The sequence below is a fragment of the Ranitomeya variabilis genome, chromosome 8 (assembly GCF_051348905.1).
Source record: "Ranitomeya variabilis isolate aRanVar5 chromosome 8, aRanVar5.hap1, whole genome shotgun sequence".
In the NCBI taxonomy this organism is placed as follows: Eukaryota; Metazoa; Chordata; class Amphibia; order Anura; family Dendrobatidae; genus Ranitomeya; species Ranitomeya variabilis.
Window position 1 is genome coordinate 177,611,840 of NC_135239.1, and position 21,878 is coordinate 177,633,717.

Consider the following 21,878-nt stretch of genomic DNA (forward strand, 5'->3'; position numbering starts at 1 on the left):
GGGGGCCCTGTGTGTGTGGAGATACGGTGCTCCATGGTGTACGTAGTCTGAGCTCTATAGTAAGGACTAGGGGCCCTGTGTATGCGGAGATACGGTGCTCCATGGTGTACGTAGTCTGGGCTCCATAGTAAGGACTAGGGGCCCTGTGTGTGCTGAGATACGGTGCTCCATGGTGTACGTAGTCTGGGCTCCATAGTAAGGACTAGGGGCCCAGTGTGTGGAGATACGGTGCTCCATGGTGTACGTAGTCTGAGCTCTATAGTAAGGACTAGGGGCCCTGTGTATGCGGAGATACGGTGCTCCATGGTGTACGTAGTCTGGGCTCCATAGTAAGGACTAGGGGCCCTGTGTGTGCTGAGATACGGTGCTCCATGGTGTACGTAGTCTGGGCTCCATAGTAAGGACTAGGGGCCCAGTGTGTGGAGATACGGTGCTCCATGGTGTACGTAGTCTGGGCTCCATAGTAAGGAGTAGGGGGCCCTGTGTGTGCGGAGATACGGTGCTCCATGGTGTACGTAATCTGGGCTCCAGAGTAAGGAGAAGGGGGCTCTGTGTGTGCGGAGATACGGTGCTCCATGCAGTGTCACAATTAGGTAATGTTCCCTAAATTATTGGACCTCCTTTGTATAAGTGGGTGTTGAAATCGTTCTACACAAATATTGACCTATGAACAGTGGGGTTGCATTAGAGGCACACAGTTGGTTGTCCTATGGGTGAAGTAGAAATCAGTAAGGATGAATGCAAGCAAAAAAAAGCACAGATGGTGGAGCGCAACAAACAAAGGACTAGAGTCTCAATCCCAAGACCCAGGTGTCTTAACAAGCCTTAAAGGGGTACACTGGGGACATAAAAATTCTTGTAGTGTCTCTGCCCTCATACACTAGGTCTAGGGAGATGATATCATTAACCCATGACGGGCAACTTGCAAAACCCGACGTGGAGCACAACAGATGACAGCGGATCCAGGGGAAGGAAGTGGAGCCAGGGATACCCGGGACAGGTGTGTAACAAAATCATTCACAGTTGAATGTACAAAACTTGGATGCTTTTATCCTCACTTGTTATCTGTGTGCAGTCCATATGCAATCTGTTTTTTGCAGCAGCATCTATTAATAGTTTAGAAGACAATTTACAGTTTCCTATTTTACAGAATTACAATGTACCCGTAAAAAACAGATGCCATACTGTGCCTCTGAAGGGCATTCCATTTTTTTGCCCGGACATAGAGATGAATGGGTGAGTCTCATCTGATTTACACTAGAGAAAACTGCAAGCTGTGATTTCTTTTTCACAGGCAGATTCGGTCAGCAAAAATAATGGCTCTTCTGCAACGCCCAATTGAATAACTTTGGTCCGAGTGATGTCTGTTTTTTTCACGGACAGCACTCGACCCGAAAAAAAGGGACAAGTTCCGAGGAGAAGGAAGCTGAGCAGAGATAACTAAGCAAAAGTCATCAGGCAGAACAAGTTTGAGGTGTTAATTAGAAAGTCAGCAGATGACCGACTGAGGTTTACGGGGTGACTGCCGCCAGACTGCAAAATGTCAAAAAAAACAACATCCCCGCAGTGCAACGCTAGTATCCGATGTCTTCTAAAGGAAGCCCTTTTGACCACACTTCATCGCACAGAATGACCCATCTCTCTGTCCGCAGGACTGTGAATGCCTAGAAATGCCACCGGCTGGTGCCAGCAATAATTACTTGGCAGTCGCCCAAACTTAATCAGGTGCCGCCTGGCAAGCAAATAGTTTCTAAAAAAAAAAAAATATATTCCTTAGTGAGTATGATGGACATCCTAATGAACACTTTGGATGCGAAACGCCGTCGGATTCCTCAATGAGCACAAAGGAAAGGTCATTTTTTACTGGAATTTCCTTGTGACGTGCTGCATGAAGACATTCTTTTTATCTACAATTACAAGAATAACATAATTATCCCTAAATAGAAAGTGTAAACCGAGTGTGAAGAGAGCATTATCCTATTCAGAATACATTAATATTGTATGTGTAGAGTGTAAATATATGCAGTATGAGGCATGATTTATAGTGTCAGAGACCTCCTTTTCATTGAATTTCAATATAACTGGAGTTAATGTAGCAGTCGAAAAAAATGTACAGTATATGTATCATTCAGCCATGATGTCACGTAGCAGTCAGATAAGATGTAAAACAAATCTCCCCTCCACATGGATAATAATAATATTAGCAAATACCTCCAGTTAGAAATGTAGTATAGTTCTTCTGATTCGCTATGTCATTTTCCCCATACAGGGCATTGCAGTAGCTTAGGTATCCATGGTTATGACCACTAACAACTAACTGTCACTATATCATTGGCAGTAACAATGGATACCTAAACTACTGCAATGCCCTGCATGGAGAAAGCGAGGTAGCGAATCAGAAGAACTACACTACATTTCTAATTGGAGGTGTTTCCTAATATCATTATTATAGCTACTACATATTGGAATAGGATCTTGGAGATGGGAATACCCCTTTAAGGTGCTACAGTCTAGCATTATGTACCATACCCCTGAAGAAGCAACACCACAAATAGGCGAAACACGCGATGGGGTTCTTTTCATGTCTGGCAGCTAGATCAGGTGCATTTTATGACGCGTAAGACGGACTTCTCAGCTTTGTGCATATGAAACTGGCTTTTTGTAAAACATTACCGTGACCACATTGGTCTTCACTTAATATAGGGGGCATTTTAGCTTTTTTATTTTGATTACTTCCATTTGTACATGGCCTCGTAATTTATTACCAGTATGCACCTACTGGATTTTTTGGCATTCATTGCTTTAATTCATTGTCATCAAATTCAAAGTGCAGCTGTTGGGAGAAAATGAAGTCAAGTGGGCGGTGTGGGGGGCTGAGAGCAGTCAGCATTCACTACACGGTATCACTTCTTTCCTTGCTCCATGACTGCCATCCTGATCTGCAACATGTATGTGCAGCATGCAGGCAGAGCAAGATGTCCGTTAATGACAGAAGTGACTATATTGTGCTTACTGTATTTATAATGCTGCCTCGATGACTGGAAGCAGCAGCTGCAGGGAGAATATAACGTAATTTTCTCAGTGAGGACAGATTTTCCCATTACTGAGATAGAAGATGACAGTTGGTGCTTATAATGTTCTATAGAGAACTGCAACTGTCTTTTCTGGAGAACTTGCAGCAGAACGTCTGTGTCGGCTTCTAGCTCCTCCTCCCTCCATAGAATTTTAAAAACACCAACTGTCATCTCCTATCTCGGGAATGGGAATATCTGTCTTCACTGAATACAGATTTTTATCATTAATTGATAATGAAATATCAAGATAGGAGGTGAAAGAAGCAGATTTCTCTGATAAGATATATTACAGAGTTGCTTATTTTCATGTGTAAAGTGCCAAAGTGCCATGGAATAAATGGTGCTATAATAATAAATAATAATAATGTGTAATATTGATTTCTGAAATAAAAATTAGAACGACAGATATTCTTTAAGTCTCCTCTTAGCAGCCTAGAGTTGGAGTCTTCCTATGGTCAATGTAGACATCTTGTGTGACCACCTGAAGAAGAGGTTTTTCTAGAAAATTAGTGGGGCGACAAAAAAAAAAGCTGAAAACAAACAAGCAAGGCTCTTTAGGTTACATTCACACGTTCAGTATTTGGTGAGTTTTTTTACCTCAGTATTTGTAAGCCAAAACCAGAAGTGGGACAACCTGAGGAAAAGTATAATAGAAACACGTCACCACTTCTGTATTTTTCACCCACTCCTGGTTTTGGCTTACAAATTCTGAGGTAAAAAACTCACCAAATACTGACCGTGGTCTAAAGAAAGGGTTATACTCATCTCAACTCTTTCCAGGAGTCGATCACCGGAGGTTTGGCTATGGAAATGATTGAGACCGGCCAGCTGAGACTCTTGCAGACATAAATGTAGGTTACGGAAACAACCTGACTTGGCCACTCTTTGCATCTGGTGGTTGTCTACTGGACGGGGTTATTTCTGTCTTAGAATTCAAAGGTTGAGGAGAAAAAAAAGGCTTAAAAACAGTTAGAAGCATATTTTAATTAAAAACAATATATATATGAATAAATTAATAATTTATTTTGATAATTGAAATGGAAGCCCACAACACCAGTATGAACCTCACCAAAGGTACAGGAGGATAGGGTCCTTTTTTTTCATATTTATTTTTTAAGTGTCAGCAAAGGAGCCGGAATGTCTTCCATCTACAGTATGTAATTCATTTCTGGATTTATAATAGGCAATTTATCTGACAAGACTGAACCCTCTACGCTGGGGTGGCATTATGCTCCAGCCTGGCAGTAATGATCTCCTAAGAAGTCTTGGGCAGACAGAACGAGACATAGGCTTTTACAGCTTATTTAACTAAGTTATTCTATTTCTGAATGATGCATCACAGAAGTCACCGCCGACAAAGCTGAAGATGTACCGTAAATGCTGAGGCAACAGAACATAATCTATGTGCCGCCGCTCAACACCAGGAGGACCTTCTGCTCCTAACAATGCAGCTCTGTCATATTTCATGACATAAGAAAAATAGAGGTTGAATCTTCCAGATATTTCATCCAAATCATATCTGGACCATGCATATGAAATATACAGTATATTGAAAAAAAACTATATAGACTCAGTGTCGGACTGGGGTGCCAAGGGCCCACCACTAACCAACCCCAGAGCCCCACTTCTCAGCTACATGCAAATGTGAAATTATCCTCAATCACAAATTTATATAACAATGAACTGTGAAATGAATAAGATTCTGCCTTTGTCTGTATATTGTGCCAAGTGCTGCTCATATAACAAGGTGGTGGCTCACTCTTGCACAGCGGCCCACCGGAGGATTCTCCTGTTCTCCTGTGGGCCAGTCCGAGCCTCTAAACAGTGTAAGTTTTTTAAAGTCCTTTTACAGTATTTTGTCAAGCCCAAAAGCTTGAAGATCTGTCACACATTATCAATGCAGATCAAGGTATAATCCGACATTTCATTTATCTACATTATTTATGATTTTTTTCCTTATACAAATTCACATATCTTAGTCTACTTTCACACATGAGACAGAGAAGAGTGAGAGAGAGAGAGCGAGAGAGACTCCAGAATTGAAAATGCAGATACGGGGCATACTCAGGGTGAAAAAACGGAATTGGTGGCCGGATCCACCCGTTTCGACTCCCGTTTCATCCGTTTATCGCCGGAACAGTCACTGGGCGTTTTTTCGCCGGACACAAAAAACGTTCCTCTGTACGTTTTCTCCGGCCGCCGGAAAACAATTTTTTGACGGATCCGGCAACAAACGGATGAAACATCTGGCCATCAGGTGCAATCCGGCGCTAATAGAACTCTATGAGAAAAAAACAGATCCGGCAGGAAAAAAAAGAATCCGTTTTTTGAAAATTTCGCCGGATTGTGCCTTACGGCAAAAACCTGATGTGTGAAAGTAGCCTTAGCTGTAGAGTCCTTATATCATTGCTATGACAAGCAGTACTTTAAGACTCATGCTGTACTCTTGACCTAGTAGGTAAATCAATGATTACACTGCTTCCATAGAAATCAATGCTATTTCTGTTCAATTCCAGGGTTGCCAGCAATCCAGAAATTCTAGGACAGTAAAAATAGGATATATTTTTGACCTGTTCGTAAAAAACAAACAAAATTAAGGCAATTTTTGGGGAGCTAAAGAAACTTATACAAATTCTCATAATTTTACAGTTTACAATGAATACAACTAATGTCTTCATATGAGAATTACGGGCTGTAGACATGTATCACTTATAATAATAATAATAATAATAATTTAATATGGTTTTTCAATGTGTCCTTAAAAAATATTGTCTGTGATTTTTTTTGTAAAAAACAGAAAGTCAAGTTGGCAACCCTGTCCAATACCCGGACACGTCAGATGCCCCAGATTCTCCATTCAGGTTAATCTAAAAGAACCCTACTATATCAATATGCATTAATGGGACTATAAGTGGGATTGTCCACATTTAGACTATGGCTGCAAGACGACTTTGGTGGAAAAGACTACATAACAGCATAATGGTTGACCGGGTTCGAACCTTCTGCAGGTTGCTCGCCTCGTACCTTGCTGGTCGGATTGTTGCCCCATTCACCTACATTTTGCAGAGATATTTAAGAAGCTTGGAGCAATACTTGGTCCCGTGACCTGTGCTGGGGCCAAAGTCTCCACATAGCCAAAAAACACTATTAACATCTTGGGGTGGAAAATATTAGTGAATATAAGATTTTTTTTTGTTCGATAGAAGTAAATCCATATAGCACATCGTAAGAGGGACTATTAGCCACCAAAGACTATAGATTAGCAGAAAAAATATCTAATTCTTAAAATCAGCTTAAAGGGGTTGTCTCACCACAGACAATACCTTTAATTTTAGAGCCATTATTGTGACAAGTTGATTGCATCCAGGTCCTACAATTACTTAAAGGGATTGTCCGGGAATTTAGCATTGGTATTCTATCCTTAGGAGAGATCATTGATGTCTGATCAGTGGGGATCGTGGGGGTGAGACCAGGGCTGTGGAGTCGGAGTCGTAGCCCATTTTGGTGGAGTCGGTGTCATGGAAATTGAGGAGTCGGAGATTTGGCTTACCGAATCCACAGCCCTGGCAGGGCTGTGGAGTTGGAGTTGTGGAGTCAGAGTCGGAGCCCATTTTGGTGGAGTCGGAGTCATGGAAATTGAGGAGTTGGAGTCGAAGGTTTGGCTTACCGTCTCCACAGCCCTGGCAGGGCTGTAGGGTTGGAGTCATAGAGTCGGAGACGGATTCGGAGCCCATTTTGGTGGAGTCGGTGTCATGGAAATTGAGGAGTCGGAGGTTTGGCTTACCGACTCCACAGCCCTGGAAGCAACACCTGCACAGCACAGCTCGATCAACAGAATAGTGGCTGTAGCCTGGTACTGCACATTAGACACTCTATTGATTTGAATAGAGGCGGATATGCAATACCCAACCATGGCTACTATACAGTAGACGGGGCTGTGCTGTGCAGGTCTATAACCGAGCAGTTCCCAGTCCAGGAGCAGCTGATCGGCGGAAGTATCAGCTGCCGTTCAACCAATCAGACAGTAATGACCTATCCTAAGGATAGACCATGAATGTTAAAGTTCCTGACAACCCCTAGCATCCCCTACAGGGTAAATGCAGTATTAAGTGTAGCCCTTCTTGAAGACATCCGTATGGTGTAATAAGGATATGGACATGCGTTGCCCTAATGATAAGAAATGGACATATGATAATAATATTACATTTTCTGCAGGCGAATTGGTAGCTATGTCAAAAATGAAGCGAGATAACTACGGCACTCAGGGATGCCTGGGAGGTGCTCAAGTTGGGGATCCAACCCGTAATTATAAGTTGAGAAAATACTTGGCACTCAGGAGAATTTTTGTTGCAAGGTTCAAAAGTAGATTTTTATTTTGGTGCATCCAGTATATATTTTGTATATACAAAAAACAAAAAGGATATCGTATGCAGACTGTTTTGTCATATGATATGGATTTCATGTTTATTTATTTATTTTTGTATTATTGTGCAACAGTATTCTCATTGCTTATAGCATCTCCTTTTTGTTTTTTGTATATACACTGCAGCGTTGACAACTATATCTGATGAAGGTCTCATTTGTCGAGACCGAAAACGTTTATGTTGAACTGGATGCACCAAAATAAAAATCTACTTTTGAACCTTGCAACAAAAATTCTCCTGAGTGCCAAGTATTTTCTCAACTTATGTCAAAAATGAAGCTACAAATTAGTTTTAAAAAAATTCTTCTATTTCTACGTCTACTCAGAGATACAAATAAATCAACACTAATAGTAAAGTGCAAGCGACTTAATAAATCCATAAGACAATGTCGATCAACAGAAATGCCGCCAATTATATGCATTACTCCGAGACAAATTCTGGTACACATATTCATTATAGACAGGTCCATGGGATCAAAATGTAATATGCGGGAAAGTCCAGGTAGAAGAGTCCGGTAAGCTGGCTGCATAAATCAATGTCCATAATGAGCGCAGAGAGCTATGCAATCTCATTCTTCTTATAAGACTTAGTAGAATATACCGAACGACGAGAAATTTAATTAAAAAAAGGTGAATTTTAAGGTCACATTATGTGTCCATGCTAAATAACTAGGAAGCTCCATTCCACCAAAGCATGGAAATAAAAAAGCCCTTTGCTTTTATAAACACCATACACACATGGATTTTGGATTGCAGCAAGGGTAAATGAGGCTGGGAGGATCTCTCAGAATAACTAGATATTTTTATCGGATTTTTGATCAGTTTAGAATCTTTGTAATGTACTCTATTACCTTATTTTGCATCCTTGTCTTTCAAACACCTTGCTGAAAGTGCTGCTTTAACTGCCTACTTCATGCTCTTTTTGAAGCTGCTTTTAACTGCTGCTGTAGCAAAAATCAACACGTAAACTTCATTTACAAACACTCTCACTCTCTGAGAATAAGGGATGGGAGTAGAGAAGCTCCAGCAGGGAAAGAATTTGTAAACACTGGTTTCGAGTAGACATCCTTGCCGGAGCAGCAGTTCAAAGCAGGTTTTAAAAGAGCATGAACTATGCAGTTAAAACAGCACTTTAAGCATGGTGCTTGATAGAGAAGAAAAACAAGGTAATGGAGCATATTACAAAAAAGCAGAACTTTGCAAAGGCCGAACAATACAGGTTAATTTCTCTTTACACATTAATATACTACAGGGAGAGGTTTTTAAAACATTGTGGAAAATTTACCAATCTTATCTATTTCGCAACGACAACAGATGATGGATCTGAAGATGGACATCTATGGCTGCTATCTATGTTCTGGGTATAATAGACATGTGCGCACGTAGGCATAAGTCCAATTCACAACAAGGATTATATAAGTAGTGGTACTTTACTGTAAAGTCTGACTTACAAAAAATGAACATTTGCAAAATGCTGGGAAAAAAATCTATAAATCTAAGTTGTTTGTTTTATTTTTTTTAGAAAAACCATATGCCCATGGTCATCACGTGTAAGAAATAACCTAGATATCTATTGGTGACACTACCCTAAGGGTTAGTTTCATACACAATGGCCTACTTTGCTTTGCTTGCATATATAGTAGTCATATACTGTACAGTATATAAACACATCTGACACATAAATGTGAAAGTCTAAAAATAATTTAACAATAAAGGGATTAAAATAATGCATTCAGAATGAACCGGCCTATATATTATGCATGCGTTTCTTACATAGCTTCATGCTTGTAGAGCACATTATTGTCATAAGGAAATCTATTAATGACAATATATTCATAATCAGCAATTCCAGACATTGTAGATAAAAGAGCAGCAAGCTGAAGACTTACTTCGTGCCATGTTTATTGCATGTGACATCTTCAGTATTTTACTGTAATCACATATATGGGTGAGTATTCTTTATTTTTATTTCTTCATATCACAGATAAAATAAATAATACTGAGAACTTTACGCACTATTATTTTTTTCTAGGCAACAACCCAATTAAAAAAAAAAAAGATTCCAGCTTCTGGTATAAATGATAAAAAGTTTTGGGTATTTATTCAAACATTTAACAATCCATGGAGCAGGAAAACACACAACAACGCGTTTTGAACACAATCCAAAGCCTTGAGGAAGAACGCTAGATTGTGTTCGAAATGCGTCACATGTGCTTTCCTGAAATCTTAGTTTTTTTTCTGTTGTCTCCAAGCTTGTCAGAGCATTATTTCGTGCCTCCTGGACTACACGATCCGATGAGCTTGCACCCTTCTCCTATGTAATAACCCAAATGAGTACATAATTTCAAGCCTAGGAATCACATTTTTAAAATGTTGAAATTTTCTTTAAAGAGGGTCTGTCACTTGTATCACTTGTAATAATATATCAATTTTTTTTTAGTTTATTTTATCTGGTGTAAATGTCGCTGTTCTCCTGAATCCGGCCTTGTTTTTATTTTGTTCCTACGCCTTGCCGTTCCTGAGATATGGCCCTTTTTCCCTTGTATGTAAATCTACTCTTATTAGCCAATAAGGCGTAGTCCCGCCCACAGAGAAGAGCTAAGGATCATGCCCCCGAGGATAACCAGATTAGATTTTTATACATGGAACAAAGTTGTCATATCTCAGGAACTGAAATGCACAGAAACAAAAATAAAATAACGACAGATTCAGGAGAACGGTGGCATTTACACCAGGTATGTGTTCCAAGTTTATTGCAAATAAAAGGTTCTTTTTTTAAAGGGGTTGTCCAATTTTGACATCTTCTTTATGTGGCTTATAATTTATCAGAATATTAACTATTATTACTCAAGAATAAATGGAAGTATCCCGGCCATAATAATGGGCAGTTGTGAAGCTTCAGGTAAAAAGAGTGACAATGTAAATTCAACCGATCACTGAGATTCCGATCAGTGCGATCGATGCTGCAATCAATTACATTCACTGCTCACATATCATCACAGAAATGGGAAGATCTGACATTTAGGAAAGCTGTGGCTGTCAGCTGGCTTGCACAATAACAGAAATAAGAGAGATCTCTGAAAAGTGTGAATAGAAATGCTATCAGTTTGGATTTTTATATACTTGTAATTTTCTTGATTTTAAGGGAAACAGTTTTTATTATTGTCATAAAGCCGCAGCTAGTGTGCTATTATCCTGCATAGCTGTTGATTGGTCATTTATCACCGCAAGCAGTTCTGTAGTCAATATGTGAGTTGCTGGCATAGGATGCATAAATCATTACCCGCAGACAAGGAAGTAGCAGAATTCTTAGTGCTAAGTGCTACCGAGAAGGTGATAGGAATTTTCCCACTGGTCACATATTCTGCATTCTTCACTCGGGGGCCATAGATGAGCGTTTCATGGTGTAGACGCATTTATATACAATTATCGCACATTTCTTGTGGTCTCATTGAATAAGAAAACCTTTTTAATTAGTCACGTGGAGTGAAAGCCAAGAGGAATATTGTGACGGAACTGGAAATGGATGAACTTGATAAATTCGATATTTATGCAGAGCGCCATTTTGTTTCCAATGCAATTAAGTCCGAAAACTGGTGTAATTACATTGATAAATTTGGTCTGTTTTGTACAAAATGCCATCAGTTTACGGATGGATTCACAGGGTATGCTGACCTTTGCAATATTGCATGCAAATTGTAATTACTAATTGTCTAACACAGTATTTTGTGGGTGTCCAAGGAACGGCCAATGTACGCGGTATGTGTGTACTTACAAGCAACCAGGGCTGTGGAGTCGGTAAGCCAATCCTCAGACTCCTCAATTTCCATGACACCGACTCTGACTCTGCCAAAATGGGCACCGACTCCAACTCCGACTCCACAGCCCTGCCAGGAGCATAATGTGGGGATAGAGACCCTGATTCCAGCGATGTATCACTTAGTTTACTGGGTGCAGCAGTTGTGATACAATCACAGTTTTCTCTGCTTCAGGTCTAGTAAAGCTCTCAATGCTGGGCTGTGTATAACCCCCCACATACCCCTTTGATTAGCAGCTTCTGTGTACATTGTCCAGTGATAGAAATCTGCTAATCAGTGTTGGGGGTGTGATTGGACCAGGAGGCACAAGACACCTAGTCATGTAGTGATAATCTCCTGCTGATGAAGCACTGATTACCCCTCCTAACCTTTATTTTTTATAAATCTTTTAGGTATTATTATTCAAAGGTTTCGATATATAGAAATGCATTGTTCTAATGTGCTTCATCTAGGTGCCCGATAAGGCCTCTTTTCTGCTGATTCCATCTTTTTTGATTGACTGCAGTGGTAAAATCACAATGACAGCACACGTGATCTCTGGGGTCAACAACAATGCAGAGGTAAAACTCAGGGATTGGCTGCAGCGGTCACGTGTAGTAGTGATGTCACCGACACAGCCTGACAACAAAGACTGACACAGCGGCAGAGAAGCGTCACTGCAGCAGGAGAGGAGTGATGTATTATTTTTTCATCATTTTCATATAGAGGAAACATAAGCATAAAATGCATGAAATTCCCACTTCTATAATGGTGCTTTCAGTTACAATGGCCTAAAAATACCATATTTTCAATATTCAATGGATTTTCTTTTCACATTGTATGCTAAAGACTATTGACCCTTGACAAGAAAAATAATTATATTTACACGTTAATGGTGAGTGATGCACTTGAAGCACTGAAGGACTTACGGTACTATGCACCTGTCCTGACTCTTCTCCCTTCTCCTATGGCTGCCGCCCTTGCTGTGCTCCACATTGGGTTTCATAGGTTTCAAGGCGTACCTAAGTGACCATCATTATCCAAGGCCTTGCAAGGCAGACTCTGACACTGCTGTCTGAGTATGCAGGGCTGTGGAGTCGGAGTTGTGGAGTTGGAGCCCATTTTGGTGGAGTCGGAGTCATGGAAATTGAGGAGTCGAAGGTTTGGCTTACCGACACCACAGCCCTGGCAGGGCTGTGGAGTTGGAGTTGTGGAGTTGGAGTCGGAGCCCATTTTGGTGGAGTCGGAGTCATGGAAATTGAGGAGTCGGAGGACTGACTTACCGACTCCAGAGCCCTGTGAATATAAAACAGTTTCTCCACTACTTTTACATGGATGCCCTATCCTAGGGATTGGTGATCAGCATCAGATTGTTGGGAGTTTGTCACCTCGCACGCTCACCGATCAGGTGTACTCAGTGTCTGGCGGAGGTTAGCAGTTATGGAGCTGAACAGTGCATTAAAGTGAACCTGTCATCAGGTTTGACTGATATGACCTGGCAGTAATCTCAGCCACCTCCTGTAGGTTTCTTGAATCTGCACGCACATCCTTGCCCAGCCCTTACAATAAGCCCTTTGTCTACTATAAGCATCAAAAAACTCATTTTGCTCATATGGCAAATGTTGCCGCCAATCCTGAACTGGCTTTATGTCTCCAGCTCTAGAGTGTAACTCCTGGCACGGTGTCTTCTGCTGTTCCTTGCTCCGGTTGTCTGCCTGCTGTCCTGCTGCCATCTGGAAAGTCCTGCCTGCAGTGCCATCACCTTCAGCCCATGTTGTCCACCCTAACCTGCGGCTTAACAAATATCCACCTCACCAGGTGAGCCTCCAACATACAGACACACTGCAGCAGCAAGACTCTAAAACATTTTTCATGAAGAATATTTAGAAAGCTGATTATGTTTACTTTTAAGAAAGAAAATGGGCAATAAGAAAAAAACTGTATGACCACATTTAACATACAACGCCTCAGGCAGTCCAGACCGGAGGCACTTGCATTTTGCTGGTAAAGCACATGGGTTACTGAAGCGCACATAGTGACTGGCTGTTCGGTAGCGCCTCCCACCAGTACAGCGCTGAACTGCATGTTCTGTACCTGGACCTCGGATACAGTGCCTGTACAGGGTCCTGAAGAAGCTCCTGTCCTCAGTGTCCTAAGTCATTTATCTCTTCCAGCAACTCTTACTGATTTTTATATCCTTGGACTTGTCTTACCTTGTCTTTTTTTATGATCACGTTTTTGGGCTTTTTCCGCAGAGTTATGGTTTCAGCTTGCAATGTTTTCAACTTACAATTTTTCGTCTTAGAACCAATTAATATTGTAACTTCAGGGAATATTGTATTATTGAATGTAGGTAGAGAACGGCCACCTCCTATTCTCCACACTGATGATCTCCGATCGATCATTAAAAGCATCATTTTTAAATAATGTCCTCCGGACACTAATTGGAGGACATCCTATATACTGTGTGATATCTCTAGGGAAGCCAACCAACGCCATCAGGCTTACTGGAAGGCACTTTTATTGCCTGCAAGCGCTTGTCAAACAACCCGTCTTCGCCGTGCTGACCCCATAAAGAAGCCAGATCTGCTCGTTAGGTAACAATGGAGTAACTTTCATCCATGGGAAGCGATAATAGGGCACCTTATCAATGTCCAGGGACATCCACGGTTGTGGGAATTTGCCGTTGGGATCGTGGCAAATCGCACCTATGAATCATATGTGTCTCAGACAGAAGAGGGAACTGTGGCTGCCGGAGACTCGGAGCACGTTTCTACACAATAACCCATAATTGCATCATTGGCATAAGTCTTGGCTGGCCTGATGAGCATGACACAGGCCAAAAATATCACCGAGCCATTCAGCAAATCAATGTTTGTGTTAGAATAAGAAATAAACTGTGGAATTCAGAGCAAACAACACATGCCAATGTCAAAAATTCAGCTTTACTCCTCTCCTCCACCATCAATATTACAGGAGCTCGGGAATTTGATATTTGGGGTGTTAAGACAAGTCTTCCATTCTGGTTGGCCGACGTTTCTTCTGTCCCATAGAATGTCAAAAAATCATTGTATAACCTGAATAAGAATTTCGGTAAAAAAAAAAGTTTACTCTATGATGTCTAAATGCCCAAAGCGTGCAAATGGAAAACCATTTTTACTTTCAACTTGCAGTCCTATGCAAAAAGAAAATAATCCAATGGGCGATTACAATGAATTGTATGCAATAACTAAGAACTGCGACATCTGAGGCTAAAAGTCTTTATACATAATAGATAAAAGTTGATAGGACCCAACGAGTTCTGTGGAATCGGCCGACTATTTAATTCGCAGAGGAGCTTCCCTTCTCTTGTCCCAAAAAATCATGTCGAAGAGAGAAAATTACGGCCATTGGTATTTCTAAAAGTATGAGTATAGTAAGTGCCAAAGGAGCTCATGATTTTGGGCAGAGAACATCAAGCACAGGAGTGAAAACTAATGCCTTATAGGATTAAATAGGATGCAGCAGAAATCGAGTTCATCTCTAGATTGTAAGCATACGGTGGAAGCAGTGACCGTAGTGTGGACAGAGCCTAACAAACACAGTAATAACGTGAGGAACAGTATCATTTCATGCTATACGCTGCAGCAGAAAGCAAAATTGCAGTCTGTCCATGACCACATCCTTGATGGTTACCTGGCGTCTGCAGCGCCGATGTGCCGGCACTTGCCGTATCCTGGACAGAAAATCAATAGAGCGATTCAGCTTGGAAATTGAATTTGTGACGTAGACAAGGGCAACACAAGGCGCGCTGGCTGTGCTATCATCTGTCAGGATGAACAATGCAGTTTGACAACTCACATGTAAAACGGCGGGTGTCTTTGCAGCCAGTTTCAGCATCCAAACATGCAAAAGGAATTGCATAAAAAAGTGCAAATCAATCTTGGATCTCGCAACTGATCGATTTAATTCTGGCTGGGCCTGCAGATAATCACCATGTGTAAGTGACCCAAAGTCATCATTCATTCATTAGTGCAAGGAGGAATGGCCTCCGGGTCATAATGGAAGCTTCTGCATGTGAGCGATCGTTCATAATTATACAAGTCAAGCCGGAACGTCACCGCAAGAGCGTAAACTCTCCAACAAGTCCTCCAACTATCATGGGTCTTCTCATATGGGGTCAAATGGACCTACTGATGCGCCAATGCATGAGTGCCCTCACTTTTACTAAGCCCCCAGGCATATGGTGATCCAACATACCCTGTACTCATTTCCCTCAATATTCTACAGATATTTTAGGGACAATGGGGTTACACTGTTGGTGGGTATATTCTACAGTTGTGACATCACTGCTCTATAAACCCTTGCCCAGTCCTATATACATCCTGTACTATCAAGTATGGGATAATGAACTCAATATGTGAAAAAATACACAAGTGACATGATACTATAAGTATATATTACATTAGGAGGCGTCACAGGTCTAGATTGGTGCCGCTTCTCCCTATGGAGACTGCCAACTGGTATTGGGCACCTCGTAGGGCAGGCAATGCTCCCTGGGGAAAACGTCTGAAAACCGGCTCTACTCAAGGATGAAGAAAGCTATCCTTGTAGTACTTGGAGATATCAACCCTATAACGAGCCTTGTAACATGACTATTAGCCCCACAAGGCACATGGATGCTCAGCTTGGCCGAGCGTCCATGTGTTATCTATGGGACAAGGGATGAAAGTGGCTGCCATATTATTCTGCGTGCAGAACATAAGGATCACTCGACCATTATCTCCCCTGACATCATCTGATACATACACATTAGATGGTTTACCAATCCTAACAAAATCTAAATACATGACAGACTACTGTCAGACGAATCTGCCTGTTTGGCTGATAGTCTAATATGTATGGGATCCCTGGACAGATGATGATCGGGGGAGATAAAGATCCAGCATGTCTGACATCAAACTGCTGATCCTTTTGTTCTCCTTGTGATAAGACGCCAGAGATGTCTGGCAGTGGCTTTCTCATAGACAACATGGGAGCCCTCGGCAGAGAAGGTCAAGAGAATTTTGGCCTGAGTGTTCTAGAACTGTTTTGGACACTTCCCGATCTCCACCCATGGAAGTCAGCATCAGGTCGAAATTCTTCTAAGTCCATGGGCTCCAATAGATGGGAAAGATGGCCAAGATTGCTACCGGCCTATCGATAAGGGAGGTTCAGCATTTTATTGAGTCATATGTTTAAAGAGAAAGTCAACCAAGGTGACCTTTAGTAGCTGATATTAGGAATGGCACTATGTACATCTCGATAATTTATTAATTACTTTTTCTCCAGTTCTATTTCTCTACCAAGTAGCCAGCGAGTAAATGTAGCAATGAATGGTATCCATTGAAATCACAGGGATGTACACAAAATGCACTGACATTATGTATCCTCCAGAGATAGAAACACTGGGGTCCAGCAAACAGGGGGCCCTCCTGTAGCAACTGCGAACACTATATTATGGTTTCTAAATGTGGCATCTGAAAACCAAACTGACACATCTAATAAACATTGCAGATCCAGAAAATAAATGTTACTCTTCGTAGAATGAAAAGTTATAAAAGTTTCCATTATACTTTTTTGTATCAATTTCTGTTGGTTTGATTTTGCATTTTCAACTTTCTGTTAGGCTACGGGGACTTAGGACCATGTGGAGGATTCCTGGACTGCCGCCATCTAGCTGACAACTCCAAAAACGTTCCTCATCAGTCGATCAAAGAGGAGGACTCTACTAATAATTCAAGGCTGTGCAAAATGAAGCACCCTTTAAATGTTATTTCCATACTCTTAGAGAATTAGCCCCCAAGCCAAATATTGCACTACTACTTCCACATAATGTCTGTCTCAAAGAAAAATCAAAAACTATATAAAAAATTGCAAAATGACTATCTACAACTGGTGGAATCCTGACGACGGGAGGCAGGACGTCCACCAATCCTGTGAACAAAAGGCTGCGGCGCCGACTTAAAGGGGCTGTTCAGTTTCAGAAAACCCGTTACCCCATCTACAGTCTGTTTTTTAAAAAAAGAATGTGCGCCGCACCTCCTGTTCGCTCCTATTGTCTGCAGCACTGATCTTACATTGATAGCACTGCAGCCAATCAATGAGATCAACAATTCTGAGCAGCTCATGCCGTCAACTTAAGCAAAGCCACTGAGCTCACCGATATAACGGAACACATCACGAGCCCATGGTTCAACAAGAACAGTGCGGCCAATGGCGTTATTCTTTTCGGCAAAAATTATGGGAGCCTTAACAATGGATGAAAATAATGTCAATTCCCCTTTATCGCGATCTGGGGGGCTGTCGAGGGGGCACAATGAACACGTATTTGTTCCGTTAAGATGTCAGCTCCATGATAATTAGATTGACATCATCCGCAATAACCGGTCTGTATGGCGAAATTTTATTTTTCGCTAATTTTATTCTTCCTTAATCTTGTTTCGCCACTGGGCTTTGTAGAATTTGATATCTGAAGTGATGAACTTCTATGTAGTTGGAAAACTTTTACATTCTTCTTAAATGCATGGTTGGTTACAGTATGGCTCACATCTGTTTCTCATATCCATGCAATAGACCCCAACCCCATGCAGTAGACCCCAACCCCGTGCAGAAGAAACCAACCCTATGCAGTAGACCTCAACCCCGTGCAGTAGACCCCCAACCCCATGCAGTAGAACCCAACCCCATGCAGCAAAACCCAACCCCATGCAGTAGAACCCAACCCCATGCAGTAGACCCCAACTCCATTAAGTAGACCCCAACCCCATGCAGTAGAACCCAACCCCATGCAATAGACCCCAACCCCATGCAGTAGAACCCAACCCCATACAGTAGAACCCATCCTCATGCAGCACACCCCAACCCCATGCAGTAGACCCCAACCCCATGCAGTAGACCCCAACCCCATGCAGTAGAACCCAACCACATGCAGTAGAACCCAACCTTATGCAGTAGACCCCAACCCCATGCAGTAGAACACAACCACATGCAGTAGACCCCAACCCCATGCAGTAGAACCCAACAATATGCAGTAGACCCCAACTATCCAATACAGTCCATAGATGAATCCTGTGTGGTGCACACATCAGTAACGGAATAATGGAGACTCCCTTCTGGATCAGTAGTAAGCCGCAGAGTTGTAGGACACAAAAAACATGATAAAGTTCACCTTGTAGAGTACATAATACTTAACATTTATTAAACCATTAAAATTATGGGTAAATCTGTGCGCCAGGAAATACAAATACGGTACATAAGCAAAAGGAAAAAAAGGTAAAGTTTGGCATGGACCAATGCCTATTGGCAAAAGTACTGTCTATAAGGATGCTAACCTTACTGTTTGATGGTATGACAGCACTCATAAAATTCTGCTCAAATTGGTATGGATAAAAATATTGAATTCCACCTCAATTGGTTGAGTACAAAGAGCATTGATAATGGTTATGGTCCTAAAAAGAACAGCGTCAAGAGGACTTTTTGTTACCACTTTTCATGTGAGTACTTTCAACTTCATATTCCATTATAGACCATAATTTATTCCATTTTTATCGGTGAAACTTTCCCAATCATCCCTCTCCCCTGTCGAACATCCTAAAAAAAAAAATAGATTAGGAGGAGGCGTCCCAAAAAGGATCAGCACCCTGAAAAGGGTGTTTATTAAAATCACCCAATGCAAGCTCCAGAAGCCCTGTGTCCTAGGCTGGACTAGATCACTGACAAAACCAATTCCAACGCGTTTCATCCTATTGGAATCATCAGAACCACGAGACATCTATGAGTAAACTGAACAGGACTAAACATGGCGCCATTCAGGAGGATGCAAGTGGGGCAAAGTGTCCCCTCCGATGCCCAATGCCCCCTCAAGATCATTGCGGGGGGCCGATGGCACAGTCATGGCAGCAGGGGAACTTACTAAAGTCTGCTGCTTCCGCCATGTTTTTATACCTATGTGTCTGGGCTTCATAGAAGAGTGATAATTTTACAATACACTGCAATGTTACAATGTAATAATAAATATAAACAAATAAATAAAAACTAAGGAAAATATTTGTAACAAATAAGTAAATATAATAATCCACATCATCCCCTCTTTTCCCAGAACGTAAATACAAAATAAATAAAATACATGACATTTTTGGTCTTGCCCTGTGTGTGTAACTGCGCACACTAATGAAATATCGTCACTTTTAACTAATAAGTTCAATGGCGAAAGGGAAAAAAAGTAGAAATAAGAGAATTGCTGTTTTTTGGGTAACTTTGCCTCCATAACATGGAAGAAATGGACCCCAAAATGGTACTGGTCAACCTCTATCCCCCGAAATATAAAGCTTGTGGGTGGTGAGGAGGAACAAGCGCACCCCAGGGTCCACATAACTCTGGAGCCGGCCCCCCGTAATGTATATACCATAAATAGTGGTGTCATAGAGACATTTCAGCACCATGGACAGATACATTTTGCACCAGGTCTCATTATATGGCGGCCCACCAGCCAGTATGGGGGTCCTGTACAGCAGACGCCTCCTTGTCTATTCAAAACATTATTTGCACACATTCCGAGCCCCCCAGTCTATGTACAGTATAACACGGGCCCCTATATGTAGTATAACATAGGCCCCTATATGCGGTATAACACATATATATAACCTGGGGACCAACAAATGCAGTAAAAACCTGGGTACCTACGGTACATGCAATATAACACCGACCCCTATATGCATTAAGATACACAGGGGCCCTAATAATTGCACACACGGGGGCTCCTATAGACTGCACACACAGGAGCCCTATAGACAGCGCACACAGGGGCCCTATAGACTGCACACACAGGAGCCCTATAGACAGCACACACAGGAGCCCTATAGACTGCACACACAGGGGCCCCTATAGACTGCACACACAGGGGTCCTATAGACTGCACACTCGGGGCCCCTATAGACTGCACACACAGGGGCCCCTATAGGCTGCACACACAGGGGCCCCTATAGGCTGCACACACAGGGGCCCTATAGACTGCACAGGGGCCCTATAGACTGCACACGCACACAGGGGCCCTATATACTGCGCACACAGGGGCCCTATAGATTGCACACACACAGGGGCCCTATAGACTGCACACTTGGGCCCCTATAGACTGCACACACACAGGGGCCCCTATAGGCTGCACACACACGGGGGCCCTATAGACTGCACACTTGGGCCCCTATAGACTGCACACACAGGGGCCCCTATAGACTGCACACACAGGGGTCCCTATAGGCTGCACACATCGGGGCCCTACAGACTGCACACTCAGGGGCCCTATAGACTGCACACACAGGGGCCCCTATAGACTGCACACTCAGGGGCCCTATAGACTGCACACTCAGGGGCCCTATAGACTGCACACACAGGGGCCCTATAGACTGCACACACAGGGCCCTATAGACTGCACACACAGGGCCCTATAGACTGCACACACAGGGGCCCTATATGCTGCACACACAGTGGCCCTATAGACAGCACACACAGGGCCCTATAGACTGCACACACAGGGCCCTATAGACTGCACACACAGGGCCCTATAGACTGCACACACAGGGGCCCTATAGACTGCACACACAGGGGCCCCTATAGACTGCACACAGGGGCCCCTATAGGCTGCACACACAGGGGCCCCTATAGGCTGCACACACAGGGGCCCTATAGGCTGCACACTCAGGGGCCCCTATAGACTGCACACACAGGGGCCCCTATAGACTGCACACTCAGGGGCCCCTATAGACTGCACACTCAGGGGCCCCTATAGACTGCACACACAGGGGCCCTACATGCACAGTGCACCGTGGCCGCGGACTCACCAGTCGGTGTGGGGCTCGTCTATGACCAGCAGGACTCGGGACTTCCTCCCGGGGACCCCCGCACTCTGCTCCCCCAGTCCGGCCGAGGCCGCCGTCTGCTTGACCGCGTTGGTGATGGAGGAGAAGAAGCCCCCGGCCACCTGTGCCCCGCTTTGCTTGCTCCTGTCCGGCGCGGTGGGCGGCGGGGGCTGCGGGGGCTCCGGGCGCTGCAGGTCGGTCATGTAGCCATTGGGCAGGTTGGCGATGAAGCTGCTGTCCGACAGCCGGCGCCGGAGGAAGTTCATGGCGGAGCGGTGACTGAGCAGGGACGTGCCCGGGTGCTGGCAGCAAGAACACCGCCGCTACCGGCTCCCGCACTGACTGCCGCTCTCCCGGGGCTGGGAGCTGTCAGAGCCGGGGAGGAGGAGCTGCTGGTCCGCAGTGACCACAACCTGCGACCCCCCCCACACCCCGGACCGTGCCGGAGCTGCTGCAGAGGACGAGGCAGCCCAGATGTGTGCGGTGCAGAGGAGGGAAGCCGGCGGGGAGGCTCCGTGTATGGGAGGAGGGTGATGGGTGTGCACCGAGGGATGGAAGTGAGGAGGAGGAAGAGCAGCTCCCTAATGTGCCAGTGACTGAGAGCAGGGGCAATAGTGTGTGTGGTGTATAGGGGGTATAGTGTGTGGTGTATAGGGGGTATAGTGTGTGGTGTATAGGGGGTATAGTGTGTGTGGTGTATAGGGGGGTA

At 43.2% G+C, this 21,878-nt stretch overlaps 1 protein-coding gene across 1 annotated transcript in view; it reads right to left on the reverse strand.

The window, feature by feature from the left end:
- Positions 1 to 21,586, reverse strand: part of SYN2 (synapsin II) — a 386,089-nt gene extending 364,503 nt beyond the window's left edge. The window contains exon 1 of the mRNA XM_077276522.1: positions 21,152 to 21,586. Within this exon, the coding sequence (XP_077132637.1) occupies positions 21,152 to 21,435 (284 nt within the window). The 5' untranslated portion in view covers positions 21,436 to 21,586. The remainder of the gene's footprint in view (positions 1 to 21,151) is intronic.
- Positions 21,587 to 21,878: the final 292 nt, after the last annotated feature.